Raw genomic sequence first — 16956 nt, 5'->3', positions numbered from 1 at the left:
GACAGTGAGCGGGCCGAATGTACATAAAATGATTTTAACATTGATTGTTTCTGGGTTTTTAGCTGCCACAAGTCTCAGCTTTGAGGAAAATTAATGGTGTCAATAAACTTAATGATAGCAACAGTTTAATATTCTTAAATGTTGCATTGCTTACATCAGTGCTATTGCAGTGCTTAGCCACATTTATTGGCAGAAGTAGCAGAGAGCACAGGTGTTCAGCTCATACCTGGGCTGTTAACAATGGCTGAGTGTTTTCCAGCCCTACATTTGCTGAGGCTCATTCTAAAATGTCCTTTCAAAAGGGAGAATAGCGTTTCTAGTAGACTGGGCCCAAGTAATTAGAAGTTGTACATAGTTTAAAGGCAATACAATAATCAATTACATCCTTAAGGAGGACCCAGTGTTGCTGCTAGACTGTGCTTTGGAACATTATTTTTGAACTATAAACCCTTGAATTCCCTAGTCAGCGGCAGTGTTGGCTGAGGGATTCTGGGAGCTATGGTTCATAAAAATCATTCTTCCACTCCCTGCTGATGTGAAACCAGTTTGATGTCTGGTCACTCCATTCTGCATCATTTAAAGATTTAAAATAATCTTACTCTGTGGATAGCAGGTGTTGCATTGGATGTTCATATGCAAAATGATCACAGTGACAGGTACTATGTATAGTAGGCCCTCCACTTTTGTGATAAGGAGCACAGCATCTCCCTCAAAGTTCGTTATGTGTGAATGTTAAAAACTTCTATTGTTTCTAAAAGATAAACTATCTAGAACAGTGGTTCTCAACCTGGGGGTCCCTGGTTCTTTGGCCTGCAACCCTCAGAAATTCCAGCTAATTTACCAGCCGTTAGGATTTCTGGGGACCCATGGATTGTGAATCTCTGGTATAGAAATCTCTAGGTCCTAGAATTGATTCTATGGCCAATTTATGCTGAAAATTGACCATATAAAAGCTGGAGGATATACAAATTCCTAGAGAAGTGTTCTCTCTTGGAATTTGTAGCTCCTCCCACATGGCTATTGGTCACTTTCTGGTGGATGTGGACTTTAAAGTTGTGTTAGAATACCATTTAATGAATTAAACTTTCTAATTTGGAAGACCAACTGTATTGTGTTTGATTTGCTGAGAAAGGCATCAACCTTGTTTTTTAAAAAATGCTTAAGAAGTTTTGTGATGTTTTCTATGCCTGTAAAAGGGGGGAGGGTCAGTAGTATTTATAATTAGTCATGTTGTAAGAAATACTAGAAGTTTTGTGTGTTTTCTCTCTCTGATTCCTTCTCTGTGAAGACGGCATGTATTCTGGCTCCAGCACCACTTGAAGAACAAGTTTCCACTTCCAAGCCTCTGGTCAACATCAGCAGACAGTAGGGATGGGACACTGAATAACTTACATCCTGATGGTGCCCTTGGATGTCATGTGACTCAAGACATGGATGTTGATGGCTTGATTGAAGCCAACCGACAAGGCTACACTCAAGAAACTAAACGCCTGAAGCGTGCGCCTATGCAGGACTTTGTCAGTCTAGAAGCAGAATATAGGTTCATTGACCACATTTTAGCAACGTGTAGAGAGGTAGAGCAGGCAAGGTTTGCTAACGCATACAGAAAATGGTTGGTTTCATTTCTAGGTCAATGAAGGCAGAAATATAAAGGAAAAAAAACTGCAGGGTCCCCTGTTTAGTGCAATATTCTCTTTTCTTGCACAGGTGCACATCTTTGGCCCCTGGCACTTTTCCTCCCTTCATTGTTTTTTTATCAGTGCTAAATTTCATTTGCCAGCAATGGCTTAGTTTAACTTAATTTGTAGATGCAGCCTGGTGTTAAGCGTTTGAAAGTTTTAGAAAATTTAGTATCTTTAGGGGGTAGCTTACTATCACACTGAATTCTAATACAAACTATTTCCCTCTTAAATTAAGATAAATAGAACCTTTCAAGTAGAGACAATGCAATGGTAATGCCAGCAAAATGAAGTTTTGGGTCTACTAGTAGAAAATGAATTCATTTCTTCATTTCTCTCACATTAGAAGTGCACCGAATCAAAGGCATTGGCCATTAAAGGCAATGGATAATCATCAAAAATATCTGCATAGGCAAGAGTCTGGCCAGATTGGTTTTAAGTACTTTTTTTTTTAATGGTTACATTGCTTGTCTTGCACCATTGTAAATGACTAGGATGCCATCAGCTAATTGTTCAGTTCATGTTTTAAACCGCTGTAACAACAGTGCTAGGTTTATATTTTTATTTTAGTACCAGTTCTAATAGCCTTGAATTTTACTGTGACATTGTACAGCAGTCATGAGAAAAATCCCTCTTTATTGTCAATCTCCTTATCTGTCACACACATATACCTATAGCTGCTCCTACATTTGCAGGTATATTTATTAAAGTTTTTCCATGCATGTCACATTTTTCTTTATTTTTTATTTATTTAAGCTATTATTCATGATGTATGTTTCACGGTATATTACAAACACTACAGAGTTATCCAGAGCCCCCAATCTGAGGTAAGGCTTAAAAACACTAGAAATATAGACAATGAAAAGAATTAAAGTTACTTCTGTACATGTTTGTAAATGTTTAAACAGCAGCAACTTTTTTCCTCTGTAATGCTCTGCTCTGAAAAGTACTGTTCCCTTCATTCTCCTTGTAATAACTTTTTCCTATTATTTATACATCCATCAAAAGTACACTGAGATGGAGAGGCAATTAATTTTCTTGTTGTCAACCTGTTTTTTTCCTTATTGCTGTGTTTAACAGTACAATGAGGTATGATTGATCTGTTCTGTTATTTCGTTAATGCCGACCTACATTTGAGATTCCAAAATTTTTGCTGTAGGTACCATGATAAAAGTATGAATACACCCTGCCACTATACACTACTCCAGTGGCAACACCTAAGGCTAAAGTGTATATGAACAAGTCTCCCCATTTAGTTTAGTCAAAGTAGTAGCTTTGTTAACTTCTGGTGGGAATCTGTGCATACTCAAGTCAGCAGGGAAGCTATTGCGTGGCTGAAGATTCAGTGCCTAAGGATCTGTCAAGCAGTATAGGGGAAAACTGCTAATTATACAGCCACAGAGACTTGCAGTTTGAAAAGCCATGTATCAAATTCTCCTTGCCTGAAAAATATAGCACACACTTTTTTTAAAAAAAGTACTCACTTTGATGGGTTTCTCCCACAACTCATGAGCTGCACAGATTCTGATGCTGATTATATATTTCCAATCACAATTGTATCTCTTTTCTTTGCATAGCAATGAACGATGCATAGATCTAGGGAAGAAAGTCTTAATACCACAAATGTGGACAGTATGTGAAGACTGACTCCATGGCCTGGTGGTGTAGTGACAAATTAATGTACCAAAGCAAGAAGGGTCATGGTTCCTCTAATTGGCACAAAACTAGAGTTTGTTGGTAAGATAAGGAGACACAAAACATCCCTATCCACCAAGGTATATTCATTTAAAATTACCCCAGTCAAAGCGTCTGTTGGAATGTGTCTCTTGTAGTGTTCACTTCCCAAAAGGTGTGAAACTTCAGATGTTTGTTAATTTAATGCCTACTGTAATTTTACTAACAGTATGCATGTCACTCACCAGTGCAGCTAGCTATGTCACAGTGCCATCTTAGAGACTTCTTCACTTAAAATACAATCTGCTCAGCATTGGGGTTGGTGCATCCACTACTCATGGCACAAAAATCATCTCATGATCTTTAAATGATAATATTATAATTGTTACACAATATAATAACACAATATAATAATTGTATATCATATGTTACATGTGATATTACTAATCAATGCAGTATAATGGCATAGTACAATGGAGTAATATATAATACTAATATTGTGCTATGCTAATAGTATAATATATTGTATGTTCATATAATATTGATCATAGTATTGTAATACAATATAATACTAATAATATAATATAATAATTATCTATGATACATTGTATGTAATGTTACTAATGATATTGCAATATAGTGCTGTAGTACAATATACAGTGTTCCCTGACTTATTGCAGGTGTTACGTTCCGGGACCACCTGTGAAAAGTGAAAATCCGCATTCAGAGGGTGAGGCAGAAGCGAGGAGAGATTTAAAGGCACTGCACGCCTCTTTTTTTTGCTAGCTATAAGGAAGGGGCTATAAGGATGTCATTTACATTCTGCTTTGTATCTCCTCTCTCTCTCTCTCTCTTAATGATTGGCTGCCTCTCTCCCGAGGGGGAAGATGAAAGCCCTTTCCACACTCCATCATTACCAGGAGGCAAAAACCCGTGAAACAGCGAGTCTCTGAAAAGCGAACCGCAAAGAAGCGAGGGAACACTGTAGTAATATATAATTCTAATATTGTGGAATGCTAATGAGATAATATATTGTATGAACATAAAACTTGTAAGCTCTCTGAGTCCCCTTCAGGGTGAGAGAGGGCGGGGTATAAATTTAGTAAATACATAACAAATAAATAAATAAGTAGAGAATGTGCGATGACAGCAAGTGGATGGGCAACAGTAGCTCAATTTTTGCCTAGTTTTTCCTGTTCTTTGACTTTATCCACATAGATATATGTGGAGGTGAAACGTGGATGCAATAAGCAAAGTGGGAAGGCAATTCCCTCTTTGCTTGAGCTGGATTGATTTTAGGAAGGCTTTCAAAGAAAATAGTAAAACGTGACTTGAAATCCATGCTTCCTTTCTTTTTGATTTTTAAGCTGAAGTCACAGATAAGTTCCCTGGATCTATATATAAATACATATAACCCTGCTTATTAAATGTGACAGTCCTTCCATTACTGTACACATAAGGTTGAACTCTACCCTCAAATATGCATCTGTACCTCCCACTGATGAGAACAGGGATTGTGTATTCTGAAATGGAGACAGATCTCCAAGTCTTGGAATTAAATAGCAAAATAGCTCTGGATGTTTCACTTGCCTTTGTTATTTGTGAAATATAAGGAAGGGTCTTAAAGGCTTTAAAGGGATATAAACAAAATTGGGATGGCTGGCTTCTTACAATCTTTTTAAGATTCATGCAGATTAGTGATTAATGTTCCCAAGGAAACAAAAAAACCCCCAAAAGAAATGAAATCATCTCCTGTCTTCTGTTGCTGGAATCTTACAGTGTTTGTGGCCTAAAAAAGCTAAAGTACAATTCCAAAGCAAAATCAGAATTAGATTTACAAACAAGGTTTGTAGGAAAGAAAAGGTAACATCTATTTTAAAATCTAATGAACTATAAACCGACAATCGAATTACGTGTTTTTAAGATTCATCTCGATCGCCATATTTTAAAAGCTGTGCAATCTCTCCTAAGTAATCTTTTCTAATGTGAAAGTTTGTGGCATTGGAGAACTGCGAATTTATGAGTTGTGAACACTTAGCTTTAATTTTAGTGATTTCTTTGAAGTCCAGTAAGAAGGCTGGGTATATAAGAAGTCACATTTCTTGAGCTGTGCCTCTGGACATTGCTGATTACCATACATTAAAAGTCACCTAGTGCAGCTCTGCGGTGCTAAGTAGCAGCGTACTGAGCCTTTAGGATGTCAGAGGTGAAGATATTCAAACTTAATAATTGAACCAGGCCATTATTGGAGAACAGCTGACTACTCATTCATCAGGAAGCACGTGCTCACAGTCCTTTGAATGAATACACATACTTTATTGAAACACAGATACCGTGTGTGTGTGCGTGTGTGTGGTGAAAATTCAGTGGGTGTTGGGTCTCCCCTTTTTGCACTCTACTATCTGTGAGCAAGTACACGCACGCACGCACGCACATACTGGTGCCTGTACACTTGATAGTGTCTTATGGTGGTATCTTTTCAAGCAAATAAGAATTGCAGATGCATTTGGGTATTATATACCTTATGAGAAACCAATTTAAGAGAATTCAACGATGAAGTCAACTATGATTAAACAACCATTAAAATACTGCATAATGTTAGCTGCAGCAATCTGCACATAACTGACAACTGTTGAATCATTAATTGACTCTTCATCTCACACAGAGACAAAACTGGCTTTATGTACATGAAACCTCCTGCAACCCAATTACTTATTACATAACTGTAGAAGCCTTTTACTTGAGGTTTTAACACAACATCAGGCTTTCCATGGCAGTGTTTGCACTGTGGTGGAGCCTATATTAAACCATGTTCATGGTTTTCTCTTTGTTTTGTTTCTAATTCTGTATTCTGTGTGGTTATGTTTTTCTGGGAGACAAACATGTTTGACTTTATGGAAAGAAATGTGTATTTAAGTGACTTTCCCACCACTTAGGTGAGCTTTCCTGGTAAGAGTTCTTACAACATAAGGAAGACTTTCTAAGATGTTGCTCTTTGAAATATCCCTTCCCTTCAACCACCATCCTCGCCAATGTTTGAGGATACTGTGAAGCTGATCCTCAGTACAGTACGACTCTGTATCCAAAGATCCCCTGTGGATACCTGAAACCTTGAATAATAGCGAGCCCTCTATTTTGACTAAACTTGGGCAGAAGGCATACTGCAGAATCATATCAGAGGACCTGGAGAGGCCCTCAAATATTTGAGGGTGGGTGTTCTTTGGAAAATGGGTAATTGAAACTCTGGGCATCAAATTCATGGATAAAGGGGTCGCACTGTATTCTCTGATAAGGGGTAGCAAGTGACAGGCAAGGTGAGTAGAGTAGATCATTCACCAAGGCTGCAGTCAGCTAAATCTGCTTTACTCTTTGGAGTTGTTCTCCCTTTGCTTTAAGTAAGCTTGAGGCAGTAGACTGAAAATCTTTTCACTTTGTTAGCAAAACAGCCTAGAGTAAGGTATGGTGATTTGGATTTTAGTTCAGTCCAAATAAAAGTAGTCAGCATCCGTAGAAGTCACTTATCTGTGTTACAGCAATTGGGAGAATGTTTATACTTTATTGTCAAATGATTTTTTAAAGATGTTTTCTTTTAATATGTAAGATCTAAATAATTGACATTTGAATAATCTACATATTTTTGGATTATTAGTTGTATTGTTGGCTTTTTGTAGCATTTATGTTTAAGAGGAAACCATAGTGGTATAGTGATTATTGGTTCACTATTATACCTCAGTTTTTTTTTCTATCTTGAACTTTTTTTTACTCTTGCTCACACTCTCAGTAATGGTATCATATGATTAAAATATTAACTGTATAATATGGTCAACTCTTACGGTCCACCCTTTTTTTTGAAGTAATTCAGTTTATAACTGTTGTTAAGTGAATAAAGTTGGCCACCAATATCAGGGAATAGCAACTAGTGTAGCCAAATCTAATAAGTACATTTTAAAGGTGGTTTCTGTGGCTCCCGGTGAGAATATTGTCATTTTCGGATTACAAAAACATTCTTTTTACCCCACTTCCAAACTGTAATGCTTTTCGTAGAATACACAAGTGAACCTGAGTTTTAGCATTAACTTCTGTAATACTGAAAATTAGCTGTCCTTTTATATTTGCTCTAGACATCTCAAGCTCAACCAAGTGAAAGATTGATGTGACTTTTGAAAGCACCTTGGACATGTTCTTCTCCACTGACAACTATTCTGTGAAAAATTAAATACTTTTGATATTAAATGCAACATGTGGAGAATGGGGAGATCACTGTTTGAAGCATGTATTAAATGCAGCTATTGGTGTAAGACAAATCCAGGGCACATTAATGGACATTTTCTCCCTGTGTCATTGTGCTTTATGTGTGGTGTCCTAAATAGTTTTCTCTCTGAGGAGTGTAGTCCCCAAAACTGAGGTGGCTTCAGGCAAACCTGCTTGTATGAGCCTTAAACTAGGGGGTTTGGAGAGCAAGAAATGCATCAATTTAGACCATAAAATTTCTTAAATAGTTTTTGGTTCTTTGCCAAGTTTGATAGTTTTCCAGTTCTTAGACCTCATTCTACTATTTCCGCAAACCAAGCGCTGTACTATTGTCAGATGAAGGAGCTAGGCACATGCATTGTGCGTTCAATATATATCAAAGTCATGGGTGGAAATTCTGACTCTTCCCTGTGACTCCTAGTTTGTAGTGCTACTTTACTCAGGGCATAGATTCACTCTAGTGCATTAGATTTTTTTTAAAAGGAAAACTACTATAGAGTCTATGGTATTTAAGTGCTTAATATGCTGAATGCATAACTGGTGTCTTTAGCCATCTAACCAATGTAACCAGCTAACAGCTTTAAAAAAACCTTGCCTTTTCTGCTATTTTTGCATACCTACAAGTTGTTTTGTATCTTAAAATAATTGCAGGCTTCATATTGTAGGTTGTAATAACTAACCTCTTTGCAGGTAGGAGGGATTAGAAATTATGTCATATTTAACAGCATGAATTCATAAATTCTACTGCTGCTCTACTTGACAAATTTTAATACCTAAACTACAACAGCTTTCCAGGTACCAAAAATCATGTATAGGTTGATTTGGAACAGAAAAAGAGGCATTTATCTTCTAAATGAAACAATATTCTGCGACTCATGCAATCATTCCTGTTTGGGACATGTTTATTAATATGTCATGGTCCACCAAAATTAATAAATATACAGCAGCCTTATGTATGTTTGTTCTGAAGTAAGCGGCATTGAGTTGGGTGGGCTTACTCCCAAGCAAGGGCACATAGAATTATAGTTTACGCTCTGCTCATTTAAGGCATGTTATTATCTTGCTATCTGGTAATAAGTCTTTAACTGAGAAATTAGATTGTAGCCCAGAATAGTTAAGTATCTCCAAATGACAACTATAATTCGTAGATCGAATGCTAGTATTGTGATGACATAAGAATTGCTTAAAATTGGATGTAACAAATACCAAAATGTTTCAAGATGCATGGCAACAGCACTTGGTGGATTGTAGGCATATACATATTTAACTATGGCCAAGTACCCTTACATATATTTAGATGGATATGTTATTAGATATAACCAGGAACAAAATGCAGATTACATAAGTGATGTTGACAGTTATTTCTCCAAAGCATGTTCATACACGATATTCTAATTTTTGTTCTCATGTTTTCTTTGTGGGGGCAAGGGCACCTGTTTCTTGTCAAAGGGATAAATCCAGTGTTCTGCAGGTATTTCTTCCTCTACAATATTCTGTACAATTCTAAAAGTTGCTCTGGATAGTTTCCATCCAGTATGGGCAACACACAGGAAACTGGATTACAGAGGGCCTTTTCCCAGACCAGTTAGAATTTGTCTTCCATTGTTTCCAACCAAATTATTCATTGCTTACAAATGCTATCCCCCTCCCCCAGTCATGCAGTTGTTTCAGTGTTGGACTAGGACTCTGGAGACTGGTGTTCAAACACTACTTGGCCGCAGAAACCCATTGGGTTATATTGGGCAGGTTACATTCTCTTAGCCTTATAGGACGAATAAGACAAACCTCCTGTGGGCAAATCTTTCCAAGAAAACTCTGTCATAGTTGGCTTTAGGGCCAACATAGGTCAGAAATGACTTGGAAGGTACTCTACAGCACATGAGGATATAATATGGGCAATTAGTTTTTATGGTTGGGACCAATTCACATGATAGTACTGCTCATACTTGACTACTTTTTTCTTGCTCATCATTACACTGAAATAGTGATTGGGTAGTTGGGATAGTTGAGTAAGAATAGAATCTGCCATTTTTGCAAAATAGTCATCATTTGTAATAGGATGCACAAGTGCAGCTTCTGTTACTGACAGATCTTATTGTGCATAGTGCAATTGGGGAAATGAAAGAAGCACTTGATTATATGCCATTCTCAACCTCTCTTCACCTCTCTCTCTCTTTTCCTCTCTGTTGTATTTTTTCCCCTATAGAATGTCTTTTTTGGAATAGTTGTTGAAGAGCTATCAGGTTATTTTCTTTTTCAAACAATTGCACAATTCACTACTTTAAAAAGGACCAGGGATTTTGAGTCCTTTAAAATATGAGGCAGTCCCCGAGTTACAACTTATAGTTAAGGCTGGGGGTGAGACAACAGGAAGTGACAGAGTGAGAGAAATCTGCCCCTCGGAAGGGAAATGCACTCCTGGAAGAGTTATCATGGGGAAAAGGTTTAAACTTTCTTACCAATCCTGGTTTCAACAAAATGCCAAAATTTTCAAAATCCAATTGGGACAGAAAGTGAAGTGAAATCTTGTGAACAGGGACACAGACATCAAAACAAACGCCACAGGTGTGTTAGCCCTTCCCTATGCTATCCAAAGATAAACAGACAGACAGACAGACAGACAGAGAGATAAATATGGCTGGAGTTATACTTAAAAATGTAGCTGTTCTGACTTACAAACAAATTCAACTTAAGAACAAACCTACAGAACGTATCTTCTTCATAACTTGGTGTCTGCCTATATACCAATTACATTCAGTTCCACAGTCCTGCCCCCATTGGAACTGGTGAGTGCTTGCAGAAACAATGGGTGAATATGGGAAACTCCTTCATAGGTGGATCTGTTACTGATGTAAAAATACCATAGGGTTACCACTGATCTCAATACTAAATGGAGTGATATGTAGGGGCTAGAGTGGATAGTGCTATATTTACCCAAATGCTGTTTTTATGCTACTGTATTGCTGAACACAAATGGTTCACATGGATACATAGCTAAATAATAGACAGTCTGCTTTTCTACAGATGTTGAATTGCTTTTATTTCACCATATTCAAAATCCAAGGTGCAGAACTGGGTGCAATAAAATGCATACTTCCACACCAACTCCCTCACTTGTGTATATTGCTGCTATGATTTAAATTTAATGTAGCTACATAAAGTCCTTCTGTAAGTGTACTGTAAAACTAAGTAGGAGTACATATTCTCTTCCATTTGTTCTCAGTTAATCCTACTCCTTTGGTATCGGTAGAACAATCATTCTGATGCTGAGCCTTGTGATTTTCTTAAATGCTCTTCTGTATGTGTCTGCAGAAGAGTGGAAACTTTGTCCTGCTTAAAATGTTGACATAGGTTTTTTTGCCATCAGCGAAATGGACAATAACAGTATCTGAGTCTTGCCAACAAAATTGTACTTTGGTTCTTTCTCAACTATTTTGTACTCATAATAAATTATATCTTACCTAATGCTAGTAATATACAATTGCATTACAGACTGGTTCTGCAGTTCTCTCCACCCCTATGCAGATGTCTTCCAGACTTAAAAGAGTAAAATTGCAGTTGTAACAGTAGCCGCAAACAACAAAATGAATTTTCCACTTATTTATCAGTACATCTGGGGTTTTGTGTGTTTCTGTTTATATATAATGTTCTAATGACAGAATATACTAAGCACAGTGATAAGTTATTGTTATTTATGTCTAAAATGAAAAATAGTGTACTTTTTTGGTTAAATGTTGGCAGTTTTTAAATAAAAATTTCTTCTCCTAAAATGATAATCTTCCATGTGGTTATATCTTGAATTTTAGTTTGTTTTCCTCTTTGTAACATTGTGAAACTGTACTAAACTCTGGAAGTTTTCATTAAAGACTGGAGCTTGCACACATCTGGCTTACTATATTCAGGAGACTGGGGACTGATTTGATAGTGTAACTCAGAAAACCAACAGTACTAGGTGATAATACCATCATTGTTTGCATACCAGAATATGGCATTGCATTTAATATCTGTCACTAGTCCCCTGAATGACAGCTGCCACGTGGGGGACTGTTGAAGCTATAATACCAGGAGGCTTCAGTGTTGAAGGCTTCATATGCTTATGATTGACAGCTGTCCTATGGGACAGGGGCTTCTGGACTTTTCACATCACTGCTGGAAATAATTATTGCTCTTGGATCTGGTCCTTTTCCATTTCAGATGTCACTCAGAAGCCTGACGTGATATTGTAGCACAGCCAAAGTAATTGCTAAGAAATCAAAAGGAAGGACTCGATAGCGAGCCATTTTTAGATCCCCCCCCCCCCCACAGAGACTAATAAAAATACAATATTGGAAGAAATAGCAGTACCTCTTAACTTTGTAAAACTTCATATTGTGAACGCAATATATAAGAACACAGATGTGATATATTAGAATAGCGACATTAATGTGTAATACTGTTCTTTAATAAAGGCAGAAGAAATCCTAGCTAGTTTTGTGAACAATCTGAACTGGTACTGTAGGGATAGATTGGTTACAATAAATGCTTTTTCACATACTTTCAGTATGGCAGGGGCAATATTTCATATTTCAGGAGTGTTAAAGTTGTCCCCTCATGTAACACCAGTCATCTTTCTCATGTTTGTGTACATTACTAGGCTTGTGCACGGATTCGTTTTGGATGTTTGCCTTTGGCTTGTTCAGATGCTCGTAATGGCAAGGGCTCTACCATCATGTTTTTTTCAACCAAAATGGACCACATAGCACCTAGTTGCAGCTACCTTCTGTTCTATTTGGGATCACGCGGCATGCGGAGAGGCTGCCGCATGCTCACAGGGTTTCCCTGTGAGCCCTGCCTGTTGGGCCAATCAGAATAGAAGAAAGCTGTGACAAGTCTTACGCAAGCTGTGTCTATTTAATGGCATGAGCTCCTCCATTGCTCAGTTGTGTCCTGGCTCTAGAGCAGGAGTCCTCAAACTAAGGCCCGCGGGCCAGATATGGCCCTCCAAGGTCATTTACCTGGCCCTCGCTCAGGGCCAAGCTAAGTCTGTAACGACTTGAAAGCACACAACAACAACAACAACAATCCTATCCCATCAGCCAAAAGTAGGCCCACACTTCCCATAAAAATACTAATAAGTTTATATTTGTTTAAATTGTTCTTCATTTTAATTTTTGTATTGCTTTAAAGTTTTCTTTGCACTACAAATAAGATATGTGCAGCATGCACAGGAATTCATGCATTTTTTTAAAAATTATAATTGGCCCTCCAACAGTTTGAGGGACTGTGACCTGGCCCTCTGCTTAAAAAGTTTGAGGGCCCCTGCTCTAGAGAGTGGTGCTTCATTGCAGCCAGTCAGATTGCCTTGCCGCTCACTTGTAGCTTTAGCTTTTGGCATGGCTCATTGAATCTAATTTTATTTTTTATTTTCTTTATTTTTTATTTAGAGACTGGGAGTTGGAAAGTACAGGTGGGTGGGTGGGTGTGCGGTGTTTGGGGACTTGTGGGTGGGTGTCCTTTTCTTTTAGGGTGGCTTACTTTCTAAGTGATCCCTCGTAGTCCGAGGATGATGGTCCTCCAAGTGTATTATCCTGCCAGTGGGTCCGTAGGTGACTGGAGCCCCATTCTTGATCTGCATGTTCTCCCACAGTGAGGGCATCGGTTTCCAGGTGGAAGGCAGTCCTGGTCAGGGTTGGCTTGATGCGCCTTTCTCTTGGCACGCTTCTCTCTTTCAACCTCCATTCGTGCCTCTTCAAATTCTGCAGCACTGCTGGTCACAGCTGGCCTCCAACTGGAGCGTTCAAGGGCCAGGGCTTCCCAGTTCTCAGTGTCTATGCCAGAGTTTTTAAGGTTGGCTTTGAGCCCATCTTTAAATCTCTTTTCCTGTCCTCCAACATTCCTTTTCCCATTCTTGAGTTCGGAATAGAGCAACTGCTTTGGGAGACGGTGGTCGGGCATCCGGACAACATGGCCAGTCCAGCGGAGTTGATGGCGGAGGAACATCCCTTCAATGCTGGTGGTCTTTGTTTCTTCCAGCATGTTGACATTTGTCCACTTGTCTTCCCAAGAGATTTGCAGGATTTTTCGGAGGCAGCGCTGATGGAATCGTTCCAGGAGTTGCATGTGATGTCTTGTAGACAGTCCACGTTTCGCAGGCGTATAGCAGGGTTGGAAGGACAATAGCTTTATGAACAAGCTTATGAACTTTGGTGTCCCTACGGATGTCCCAGTCCTCAAACACTCTCTGCTTCATTCATTTCATTTCAGAAAGTACTTTTAAAAGGTTTTCCCTGTTGTTGCTCTCTGCCTTCTTAATTTCATGTAAAAATAATAATAATGTGATAATAGTACTATTGGGCATCTCTGGAAGCTTTGCCAAGCCAACAGAACCCATTGTCTCTCTCTAACACCAACCTCCATCATGACATACAAGATTATTATTATCTTTATTTGTACTATTCATAAGAATTGTACCAGCAAAACATCACCAACCTAAGTTCTACCAGCCTTCCTCTACCAATCCTATGCTTTCAATCTCTCTGCCTGAAAGCAATCAACACTCCAAGAAAAACATCAGTGGTCTAAATACTATACAATTCATGCTTGCAGGTGTGCATACAGAAGATTGAGAAGCCCTTCTATAGGGAATACTGTAATAAATTAATCAGTATTTCCAACTGAAACTGCAGAATGTATTTTGAGGTCCCCAGTGGGTTAACTCTACAGTGGTGTATAGGAATTGAAGGCTGTAAAAAGCCCTGCATGACTCCTGGGTTGCACTGTGAATGCCACTTCTGAAAGAGCGATGCCTGAACAAATTAAGCCATCGCAGACCAAGTTCCAAATGACACGTCAGAATCCTTTCAGGTGTGCAGTGATCTTTGTGAGATGGCACAGAGTTTAGAAATGCCTTTAGCAAGGATAAATTGCAGAACATGTATTTGTAAAGCCTTGGTATGCATTTTGTTCAAAACAAAAAAAAACCATGGCATTTTAAATCTCATTTATTTTTGCATAGCTTAATACAACTTGTTTCAGAAGACATAGAACATGCAATTTAAAACACTATTAAAATGCATCTCGATACAGCTGAACAGTGACTAAATAGATCAAGAACCAGTTTCTTACTCTGCCTTGATTTATTCATTTTAAGAAGTAAGTTAGTTGTTGGAATAAAAAATATTTTTCCTGTGTGAGCAACACTTATTATTATTCAGCTTTTTCTGAAATAACTGGAAACTCTTGACAGGTCTCGAGAACAGATTTCTTGGTTCCAGCTCGCTTCCTTAGGGTTCCTATTCATGCTGTCCTTTCAATTTAGCAGTGTTGGACTTGAATGATTATAAAAATTAAAATACCCAAGCCAGACTCATTGATCTGAAGCCATCCTGCAGCTTTCATTAGTTGTTCTAATGGAAGCTGTGGCAAAAGAAGGTCATCTAATGCAGAGCTTTCCAAACTCTGTCGCGAAGCGTTAGTGTGTCGGCTGCAGTAAGTAGGTATGTCACACAAACGTAATGAGAAACCTCTTGAGTCTATGTTAAATAAGCCATAAATCATATAATTAAAAAATATAAATGAAAGGGATTCATGAGAAAAGTTGTGTCCCCATAAATTTCATTATTACAATTTATGTATCTGTCCGTATTTCTTATAAGGGATTGATTTACCCTCTGGTTTGCTAGTATAACTCACTTAGGCAATCTTTCGTTGTCTGAGTATCATGACCTTCCAAGTGTAGTGTCTTGGCGGTGGATATGTAGGTGACTGTGGAGCCCTATTCTTGACTCACATGTTCTTCCACAATGAGGGTATTGGTTTCCAGATGGAAGGCGATCCCGGTGTGGGTAGGCTTGGTATGCCTTCTCTTAGCACGTTTCTCTCTTTTGCCCTTCATTTGTGCCTCTTTGAATTCCACAGCACTGCTGGTCACAGCTGACCTCCAGTTAGGGTGCTCAAGGGCCATGGCTTCCCAGTTTTTGGTATCTATGCCACAGTTTTTAAGGTTAGCTTTAAGCCCATCTTTAAATCTCTTTTCCTGTCCACCAACATTACATTTTCTGTTCTTGAGTTGGGAGTTGAGTAACCGCTTTGGGAGACGGTGATCTTTGGGCATTCGGACAATGTGGCTAGTTCAGCAGACTTGATGGCAAAGGATCATCGCTTCAGCATGGTGGTCTTTGTTTCTTCCAGCATGTCCGCCTGTCTTCCCAAGAGATTTGTAGGATGTTTCAGAGGCAACGCCGATGGAATCGTTCCAGGAGTAGAGTGTGACAGCTATAGACAATTCACGTTTTGCAGGTGTATAGCAAGGTTGGGAGGATGGTAGCTTTATAAACAAGCACCTTGGTCTCCCTATGGATGCCCCAATCCTCAAACACTACTTCATTTGGAAAAATGCTGCATTTGCAGAGTTCAAGCAATGTTATATTTCGGTGTTAATGTTGACTTTTGTGGAGAGGTGGCTGCCAAGGTAGCAGAAATGGTCAACGTTTTCTAATGTTACACCATTAATCTATATTTCTAGCATTGCAGAGGGGTTGGCTGGTGCCTGCTGGAAGAGTATTTTGGTTTTCTCGATGTTCAATGAGAGGATGAGCTTCTTGTATGCTTCTGCAAAGGTGTTTAGATTGGTTTGTAGGTCTTATTCTAAATGAATGTATAAAAAGGGTCTGTTACCAGAATGAAATATTTGGAAACCTCTTATCTAATGGCTGGAAGTCAATGCCAGACACTGTTGAACTCCTATTCTCTTACAGATGCTTTGTATTGTAGGCAGGTAGTGCAATATAGACCAAGTAAAATTTCATATTATTTAATTAATTAATTTTTTATCTTGCCTTTCTCCTATTAGGGCACACAATGCAACTCACACCAAAGATTAAAAGAAAATACAAAAAGAAAACTTAAAGGCAAGTTTATTTAGTACATTGCTTGGTCTCTGTTGGCTACAAATCTTTACTTTTATCTTTATTATTGAAAAAGGCCCCTGTGCTTGCTAGAGGGACTTTGGAATTCCCAATGTCTTTTTTAAAAGCTAAAATAGTTTTTTGAGTGTTGGACTGTGTTGGACTATGATCCTAAAGGTTTTTGATACTGAGTGATTTCAAGTCATTTCTGACTTAAGGCCAGTGAAGACCAATGTATTACAGGGGGCTTCTTGGCAGAATGTGTTCTGAGCTGAGAGAGTGTGACTTGCCCAGCATCACCTAGTGGATTCTTGTCATAATGTATATTCTTCGAATATCATGCTAATATCTCGATTTAACAATAAAGTGAATGTGAAACGTGGTTTACCCAGATTATTCTGAGAAACAGGAAAGGGCATTGAGAAATGTTTTTTTCTATCTACACAAGGTGTCAACAGTACAGAAGT

The 16956-nt window shown here is 38.4% G+C and overlaps 1 protein-coding gene across 1 annotated transcript in view; it reads left to right on the top strand.

The window, feature by feature from the left end:
- PTAR1 (protein prenyltransferase alpha subunit repeat containing 1) overlaps nucleotides 1–11481 on the top strand; it is a 56294-nt gene extending 44813 nt beyond the window's left edge. Inside the window, exon 7 of the mRNA XM_060762219.2 lies at nucleotides 1289–11481. Within this exon, the coding sequence (XP_060618202.2) occupies nucleotides 1289–1637 (349 nt within the window). The 3' untranslated portion in view covers nucleotides 1638–11481. The remainder of the gene's footprint in view (nucleotides 1–1288) is intronic.
- The last annotated feature ends 5475 nt before the right edge of the window (nucleotides 11482–16956 follow it).

This window comes from Anolis sagrei, chromosome 2, assembly GCF_037176765.1.
Source record: "Anolis sagrei isolate rAnoSag1 chromosome 2, rAnoSag1.mat, whole genome shotgun sequence".
Lineage (NCBI taxonomy): Eukaryota > Metazoa > Chordata > Lepidosauria > Squamata > Dactyloidae > Anolis > Anolis sagrei.
This window is presented reverse-complemented; position numbering and strand designations above follow the sequence as displayed.